We start from the raw sequence: 10106 nt of genomic DNA, 5'->3' as shown, positions 1-10106 counted from the left end.
TCCCACAAAGTATCAAAAACTTGAGTAATGATACTGAACATTTTAAATCAGAGCTAAAGAAATATCTGCATGCTCATTCCTTCTACTCTGTAGACGAATACCTCAATGTAAATTGAGAATAATGTAGAATTAAGCTATATTAGTTTAAGATAAAATTACTTGTACCAGTAGGTATTATTTTGACTTGTTCTATATCCAGAGGTATTAACCTATTTAGGATCTATGGAATGCAAATAAATTCAATTCAATTCAGTTAAATTTCTTAAATCTTTGGTTTACAAGTAATGGCCTCTCTTTAAATGTGAAGAAAACTAAAGTGTTAAAATTTGAAACAATTAATCATAGAAATATGCAAATGCAATTGCAGCATAAAAATGAGGTATTATATGATGCAATGAATATCAAACTTTTTGGGCCTTGATAGGATGATAAATGTGTTGAAGGTATGTGAAGGTGGTCATTCCTTCTGGTACCAGCGACATATACAGATTTATTGGTTTGAAACTTAACCAAATTATTAAGAACAAATATCATCAATGAGAGCAAATATACACATGGCATTGGTAGTATGTCAAGCTTTTTAAATAAGTCTAGATGTATGAGTTGGGCCCACTCCCATCATTATTCTTATTATTTTCTTTTGTATAACAAAGACCTTATGACTGTCTGATGTACATATTTCCCCAATATATTATTCCACATTTCACCAATGAATGATAATATGCATAATATACAGCTTTAAGAGTATTTATATTTTATATATAGGATAATTTACGCATTAGAAAACAAACTGTGCTCAACTTGTGAAGCAAAAAATCGGTATGTCGCTTACAAGTCAGATGATTGTCAAGCTGCAAACTGAGAAATTTTATCGTTTCTACTTCTTTCAGCTTTTTGTTAAAAAAGAATGTACATAGAGGGTAGCTCGTAGCTGCTGTTGGGGTGAATTTTATCATTTCTGTTTTATCCAGATTTAACACTAACTGATTATTTTGAAACCACAAAAACATATGATTGAAAACAACATCCAATTTTGTTTTTAAATTATAGTAGTCTTTAGCTTTGCAAAGAATACTTGTGTCATCTGCAAACATAATCACTTCTGAAATTTTACTTATTTCAAGGGGGAAGTCGTTTATGTCCATATTAATGAGTAAGGTTCCCTGAGGCACACCACATCCAACAATTTCCCAGTCAGAATAATATTTGTCATTTATATAATTCCACGATCCCGGTTTCCAAGCGAGCAAAGACAGTGCTGTAAGTATTACATTGGTTAATTTAAACACTGCATCTTTGGTAGATAATCCCTTTTGGAATCCATACTGCTCTGAAAGTAATATTTTATGTTTTATGGCATGATCATTGAGTCTTTTAAAAATTGCTGTTTCAAAAACTTTTTCAAACCCAGTTACTATAGATATTGGCCTGTAGTTACTTATAACAGCCTTTTCTCCTTTTTTTGTATACTGGCTTAATAACTGAATATTTTAATCTTTCTGGGTATGGACCCATGGTTAATGACTTATTAATTACTGATTTGTTGTCTGCATAGTTTTATAATTTTATCTATTCCACCATCATACACTGAAGAGTTTTTCAATTTTAATTCGANCCTCTTCGTCAGTGACGTGGCCGGAAATGAGTCATAAAAGTAATCCGGGTTCTTTATTGCCACACCTTGTACCATTAATTTTCTTAATATTAAGATTTTCTGTGATTGTTTTGAAATATTTATTAAAACTATGAGCTGCTTCTTCAGTATTTATTTATTTATTTATTATTATTTTGAAACGTCTGAAGTAGACGTTCTTTATTCTGATTGTTAGTCCTACCTGTTTCAGTGTTGATAATGTTCCAGGTAGTTGTTATTTTCTTTTCAGCTGATGTGACTGATTATAATATTTCCTTTTACCTTCTCTTATTACTCTTCTTAATATCATGCAGTAGGATTTATAGTATGATTTAAACAAATAGTTGTAATTGTTTCGACAGAGAATGAACAAGGATTCCTTCCATCTACCAGCTGTTATCCAGCCATTATCCTTGAGTTTATTTATTACATTTTGCTTTGGAAAGCACAACTCAAGGACAAGTAAATACTTATTTAAAAATGAATTGAATATTTGGTTTACATCATTTAGTTTATACATATTTTCCCATTTTTCGTTAGATAGTTTATTAAGAAATTGAGCAATTGAGTTTTCATTTACTAATCTTCTTGTGATTACCTGCACTTTTTTCTTCTCCAGGAAATTGATATTTTTTAGTACGAGACACTGAGCATCGTAATAAGATAGTCCATTACTAATAGAGATTACTTCATATGAATTTATCCTTGCCTTATCTATAAAAATATTATCAATAACAGAGCTTTTGGTCACAGTTACTCTTATTGGGAACTGTACTGTATGAAATATATTATATGATCGCAACAGAACTAATAGCCATGTTTTACGAGCTGACTCTTCTAAAAAAATTACATTAAAATCACCACATAATATAAATTCAATTTTTAGTTTATTAAGTAATTTGAGTACTTTAACTTATTTATAGAGTACTCAAAACTCCCACAAGGTGACCTATATACACAGTACAAATATGTTAGTTTTAGCTAAAGAAAAGTGTACAAATTTCTATGTTCTTTTCATGACAGAACTGTGCTAGATTTATAGCATTAAATTTTATATCAGATCTTATGTATATACAAACACCTCCGCTCTGATGAGTCGTACGGGCATACTTTGTTCCCAATAAACAGTTCTGGAAATTGCTGCACAATAATTTTGGTCAGACATGTGATGCTCAGATACGCATATTAAGTGAGGATTTATATTATTGCTAACTACTGAACACTTCAATTTATCAATTTTGCCTCCATGACCTCTGATATTTTGATGTACAAGAATTAGAGAGTCTTTAGTATAATTACACTTATTGAAATGAGACTTATTTGATTTTACTCCCATAAAAGATCCTCATTTCTGGTGGTGGTCTTCTTTTTCTTCTATTACTATGCTCTCTTTCCTGATCAAGGATTGTTTCTACTGCCTTTCGTGGATTACTGGTGTCATTTCCCTCTAAAATATTTTTGCATACACCCACTGTCTGGTCACAATCACAATCATAATCACTCAAGTTCTCACTTTCACTATCTTCTTTTTCTCTTCCTTCTTTTCCATCTTTCAGTTGAGATTCCTTGACTTCTGGACTTACCCTGTACTTGGCAAGGTTCATTCAAATTATATATCCAACCCTGGGCAATGTCTCCCTTGTCCTTAGTTGAGAGCAGTGGCGGCTCATAGCTAAAATTTGTGGGGGTGCTGCTCCAGAAAATTTGTAGCCTTTGTTTTAAAATTGTATAAAAGGAAACAAACATGTATAAAAAGAAAATTTATTCAGAAACTTGATAAAATCCTAAAAGAACAAAATCAAACATTTTTTACTTACTTTAACCTAAATTGTTACAGTTCAAGCTTAATCTATTCATTTAAAAATGAAATCCATTCTTTTTAACCTTTATATTATGCTCATTGATTGAAAGTCTGTATGCCTCACTAAGTTTCTCCTTAATACTTACGTTTCCTAAAAGTGACAGTGAAACTACATTATCAACGTGCTTCTTTGACTTCTCATGCTTTTCAGTTTTTTTCATTTTGTTTATATTTCTAAAATCATCTTTTTTCCACATTACATCACCCCCAAACAGCAAACACGGGAAGCAAAACAGTGCATTTTTTACTTCACAGCCGCAAAGCCAACTTTTCCGTTTGTACCATTCAGAATTAAAGCTACGACTATATTTCTTGTTCTTGCTTATGCCTGGCTGAGATATTAGAATATCAGGTGTTAAACGACCTCTTTTCTTAACTGCAACTTTCTCATGGAGAGACAGTTGTGAAAACTTAAGCTGTTGAAGTTCACTTACAGTCACAGAACTTATTTCTCGGGGATGCAAGGCCATGGTTAAAGTTTTCTGTTAAATAAAAGAACCGGAAAAAAAAAATGAATCAAATAGAATAGCTGGAAGCAGGATAATAATCTAATTCTACAATTAACTCATATTTTTTAAGCACAACACACACGGAGTAAAAAAAAATACCTTCCACCAGCACGCCAGGGTCAGCACCGGTCGGCACTGTCGTTCCTGCAGTGCTCCCTCTCCCTTGCAGCCTCGCATGTAGCTTCCTATGTGCGCATGCGCACAGTCAACGAATACCTCGCCACTGGAACTGTGAAACTCACAGTTCCATACAAAGATTTGGCTACTGACATTAAGCTTAAGGATTATATATTGTATTGTACAAGTATAAAGAAGGAATTAAAGAAAAAAGGACTCATTATATAAATGTTATTGATAATATCAAGGGAAAATTGGGGGTGCTGCAGTTCCGCAGTGCCTATACACGGGCCGCCCCTGGTTGAGAGTTCCCATATCTGGTTTAATATCATCTCTTTCACTCTATTTTTCCCAATTACATTGAGGTGAAGCCCATGCCTGGTATAACATGATCTATCCAATTCAATTTCCAGTATTTTCACATTACTCTCTAACTTCATTAAGTGACTAAGTCCATTCATTGTTTCATTTTTTGCAACATCATTTGAGCCTCCCAGTAGTATAACCATATCATTAACATTATACATTCTTCCTTTTTATTCACAGTATATATTTTGAGTATCGGTCTTCGTAGTTAAAAACATGGACAAGTATGTAGCAAATTCAGATATTCATAACATTTATATGAGACAAAGATACGAACTACATTATCCAACTTATAAATCAACCAGGGCTCAAAAGGGAGTATCTTACACTGGAATTAGAATATTTAACAAATTACCACATAGTATACAAATTTTTTCGCAAGATTTAAATAAATTCAAATATTCCCTTAAAAATTTTTTCAGGTGAGCTCCTTTTATTCTCTAGATGAGCATTATGCATGGGAAACAAGAGATGATTGTGTTAATTACAGATAAGTGAAACAACACTAGTCATTTTAAAACTTCTATTGTAGGATACCTATACTTCTTTAGTTATGATTTTACTCTGTTACAGACAATGTTAATATGTATTTTATTATGATAATAAGTTGCAGTGCAAGTGTTACATGCATGTTGTATTTAATTATTTAATTGCAGGTGGGCTCTTTTTATTCTTTAGGTGAGTATTATGAATGGAAAAATAGAGATGATTGTGCTAATTACAGATAAATAAAACTACACTAATCATTTTTAAACTTTTATTGTAAGATGCCCATAACTCTTTGGATATGATTTTGCTCTGTTATTAACAATGTTGATATGTATTTTGTTATGATAATAAGTTGCAGTGCGAATGTTATATGCCTGCTGTGTTTAGTTATAGCATTGTATCAACAGTTATTGCAACAGTGGTTGTGGATATGTTGTAATATCTTAAATGATGTCCTCTGGATTAATTTTATTGTAACTAGGGCTTTGACGTGTTCTATATCTGGTGGCGCCATCGCCAAATGTAGATATGATGAACAAAATAAATTGAATTGAATTGAATCGAATCATCTCTAGTTAGGGAGTTAACTTCCTGTTCGCACAGTTGCACAATATTCTGTAACCTTGGTCCTGGCATTACTTTGCCCATAACCTCAAATTTCTTGTCCACTTGGTTTGATAATTCAGATGAATATCCTTTTCTGTTACTGTCCCCCATTAGTATGATTTTATTTTTCCTTACTTCCTTTATATTTCTAGCTATGTTTTTTATTTATTCCTTCTAACTGCTTCTGTTGATCACAGTAGCTGGTTATTTTGCCTAGTGCTGCAAAATGGTTTACAATTGTAGGTATTTGTTGTGGTTTACCACCATCATTCCTAGTGTTATTTTTCCATTTCTTGTTGTCTTTTACTTTCTGCCATTTATTAGTTTTTTTTTCCCTGTTCATATTATGCTGATCAGCATTCGTCAGATCTCGAGTCATACTTATGTTAGCACTCACTGTATCAGAGCAATATCTTTCTTTAATAATTTTATTATCTCATTAGCCAAGCAAAGTTCATGATGAAGTCTTACTACTTCTCTTCCGAGATTCAAGCACTATATACAATTCTTATTTGTATTCAACTTGCCCATTCAAACACTGATTTCAAGTGACCGGTCATACACTGCTACACAATTCTCCAACATATTGCACTGCTGGTGTTATGTGTTCTGTGTTGATGTCATTAATGTTGTAGGTTTGAACGTGTCAGATACTGAGGTTAAGTTTAATTTCCAAAAACTCTTGGCGATACAGAAGAAATCCCTATGTAAGAGATTTGGTACAAGACAGGAAACTTTTTCTAGGAAAACTAAAAGAAATATTAATCATACTTCGTTTTATTCAGTTGATGAATTTTTGCTTTATTGTAAGGATCTGTAGTCAGAAATATGTTTATTTAGGTATATTTCATTATATTACTGTGACAATTATAGTTCTTCATTGCATGCATATGTATATATGAGTAGGAAGGAGAATTATTATGTATTGCTATTTATCTTGTTGGTGTAATTGTATGTGTCACATTGAATCTATTTAATTGAGGTATTCAGTTTAGATTTTAACTATGGTCAAATTGATGTCTCTGCAATTTTATCTGTGATTGTCTTGCGAATGTTGTTTGACAAGTTTTATATTCAGTGCCAGTTGCACACATATGAATACTTTGCCACACTGATATACCTGTATGTATGTATGTATGTATATGTGACTGTGGGCTGGACAGCCTTACAAGAAAACCATGCAGATCTACTTAAAAAATGCCAACTATACACACATTACTCATACACGACTGACCAAATTTTATAAGTTTGCCAAGTGACAAGAACATAACATGCATAATATTAATTCATAGGACAATGTCCTAAACTCTGACATGCATTAAGCTCAACCTGGAGTGGGGTCTACCCAATTTTCTCACACACACCCAACAGCTACTGTAAATGAAAATGGCAAATATGAGTACTAGAGACTCATATAACTTTATTCTCTGAATACTGTATCTTACTGTCTATTTATTTACTTAGTGCTGAGGAGAATATATGAAGCTAAGAGGAAAATATAATAAGAAGATGAAGAAAATTATGACATTCAGAGCATCAAACTTTGCACCCTTCACCAAGGACAATGTGAAGTTGGTAAAACTGTCCTTGTTCTTAACTAGTTAAGCACTATGCCATGGAGATGGATGGGGGTGTAAATGTATAGATCCATGTATTCTTGAGCTCAGCACTAGCTGTAGGTAGTGAGCTTCACTACTGTTTTACCCACAGAAGGAGCCCCAGTACCCGTTGCCTAGAAGGCTGGGTGGGCCCCAGTACTGGTCTGGATGATGTGGAGATGAGAAAAATTCTCACCCTATCAGAACTCAAATTCTGATCCACAGCTAACTGCTTTACTGACTGCACTATCCAGGCTCTTCACCAAGAACAAGGCTCTTTAAAACGAGACAATTACAATTAGCAATGCTTAATGAACTACAACAGTTACAAAGTAAAGTAATTCAAAACATCTTCAGTTTCCCATATGGCAATTAATTTTCAGGTTAAATCAGTGGTGTTACACTTAGTGCAGTGGCATTAGTAAACAAAAAGCTGAATGATGTTTTGGTTTACAAATCAGAGTCTGTGACTACAACTCAGTACCAATTACAAACATTCAAGGAGGGCTACCATACAAGAAATCAATCAGATTTTGTTAGTTCACTTACCCTGTATGGTATATCATTACACAGGGGATTGCATTTACCTAGGGACCACATGAAATATCTGAATTCAATGACAGGTGTAGGGGTTGAGACATGAAATAATTAGGTATTAAGTTATATTATCCCTTACAGAAAATCTTCTGTAGATCTACAACTATGAGTGGAACGTTGTAATAACGACACCAGGAGTTGATCCAACTGCTATAGTCCACTCTTTCGAAATATCGCCGTTACCTGTTCATTTCATGAATCACAATATTTGTCCTAAGCCCACTCAACCAGTAACTCTCTCCAAGTCCAAAAACATAAGCATACCTTATCATGGACCAACTTACTTTTGTAGTCTATGAAATATTATCTCCAAACTTCGTTCATCTGTCTTCTTAAGAACGTGTGGAGCTGGGCTAGGTTTGGTGGTTAAGTAATTTCTCCTCAGAGGATTCCTATAATTACATATATTTATTTTATTTCAAAGTATGCTGCAATTATATGAGAAATAATTTCAGTACCCCATAGCAAAAACATACGTTACCAAGTCATGTTTACCAACACTATTCAATTCAATTCAATTTATTTTGTTCATCAGATCTACATTTGGCGATGGCGCCACCAGATATAGAACACGTCAAAGGCCTAGTTACAATAAAATTAATCCAGAGGACAACGTCATTAAGATATTACTATTACTACTGCTACTACTGAACAACGGCCGATTACCGCTACTGACGCTACTGACAGCTATAAGCCTGCCGATACTTTCTGTTCTGGCCCGTTGTCAGCGCGTGAGAGCGAGTCTATGCTACGAACTTGCTTCGTCTGCAGAGAGAACATGCGTAGGCTGGCACTGGCAACTGGAACGTGGGAAAAAGCACATAGTATCTACTAATAACAGCGATCCTACGCGCTCAACGTCTACCTTCTTACTGAGGCAACTAAGTGTCACTGCGCAAGCCCACCAATCTTAGGCTCTCCGACATGCGTCAGACCACTACGCATCATAGATCCACCGGCCAAAATCCGCCGTCCAAACCTGTCCCAACTGTACCACCATTTATGAGACACTCCTAGCGTCTGTGCTTCTAACTTCGAACCTTCGAACCGCTACGACCAGCGGATAATTACCTGCAATTACCTCAAACGAGCACGGATCACTCAGTGTGTTTATCACGCAGATTCCTCACAATCATTCCAAACGAGCACGGATCACCCAGTGTTTATCACAGTGATTCCTCACAAGCATTTCTCCTCGATCGAATGTTGTCATCATTGAGTCATGTACCAATATTGGCAAATTTGGATCCCATAAATCGAATTATATGGAAGTTCAAACCGCACAACTAGCAATAAAACCACATTTTCTATCGTTTTCAACCGCGAAGCATACTCGAAAGTCGTCAATGAAAGAGGTTATATCAACAGAAAGTTCATGTGAAACCGTTAGTGAACAAACTTCAATCGAACCAAAGTGGACCGATGTAATAACTGGAAAGCATAAGAGAATTGCAAATGATAGACGGGAAAACATTTATAGAATACCCGTCATAAACAATCGCTACAAATCTCAATTTCAATTTATTTTTGTTCATCAGATCTACATTTGGCGATAGCGTTTCCAGATCTCCAGATACATGTATGTATTTATTTCGTCTCTATAGATCATTGTTACATGATATAGGACAAGTCAGTTACTGTACATTGGCTGATTACAATAAGAGAATAAAGTTACAATACTTAAAATTGTTTACAATAGATTACAATAGTTAAAGATTTCACATAGTGTGAGGTGGAATCCATATTGGCTCCCCTCAGCAAGTCGGCTTCCATATGTCCTATTGTGCCTGTACTGGTGATAATATTTATGGAGAATTTGATGGAATGAGGATTGGCAGGGGAAACCGAAGTACTCTAGGAAAACCTGCCCCAGCGCCATTTTGTCCATCACAAATCCCACTTGACTAGACCGCAGCGGTGGGAAGCCAGCGACTAACCGCTTAAGCTATGGCGCGGCCTTTGAGATAATACTGGTGAATTTGGTGATACCACTGGTATAACGTTTCACTGTAGACTCTACACTGCAACATCTCATTACATCTGTTCTCCCTTCTTGGTGCAGATTCTTGGCATCTGCAATCTCACCAGAATAGCCCATTCAGGTATATCTCCGACTGTGTTATCTTGGTTGCCGGAAGAAAGAAAGGAAAACTGCGCAGTAGGGATTCCCAAAACCGATTATTCATGAATTATGTGGTTATAATTGATTAGTGTGTCTGACATGAGAGAAACTCATCCACTTTATAAAAACAATGATCGAGTAGCTACGTTTTCAAAGCGCTTTTGATATAGTACCGGTATTTCTTTAATATATTGTGGCAGATGATTTA

At 34.7% G+C, this 10106-nt stretch overlaps 1 protein-coding gene across 1 annotated transcript in view; it reads right to left on the bottom strand.

Moving 5' to 3' along the window:
* The window catches only part of LOC111864302 (bridging integrator 3), an 18572-nt gene extending 10136 nt beyond the window's left edge, over positions 1–8436 (bottom strand). Inside the window, exons 1-2 of the mRNA XM_023851446.2 lie at positions 8258–8436; positions 8061–8168 (exon numbers count right to left, since the gene is read on the bottom strand). Of these exons, the coding sequence (XP_023707214.1) occupies positions 8061–8168; positions 8258–8265 (116 nt within the window). The 5' untranslated portion in view covers positions 8266–8436. The remainder of the gene's footprint in view (positions 1–8060; positions 8169–8257) is intronic.
* Positions 8437–10106: the final 1670 nt, after the last annotated feature.

Source organism: Cryptotermes secundus, unplaced genomic scaffold (genome assembly GCF_002891405.2).
Source record: "Cryptotermes secundus unplaced genomic scaffold, Csec_1.0 scaffold156, whole genome shotgun sequence".
In the NCBI taxonomy this organism is placed as follows: Eukaryota; Metazoa; Arthropoda; class Insecta; order Blattodea; family Kalotermitidae; genus Cryptotermes; species Cryptotermes secundus.
The sequence above is the reverse complement of the archived record's forward strand: the minus strand, read 5'-3'. Positions and strand labels throughout refer to the sequence as shown.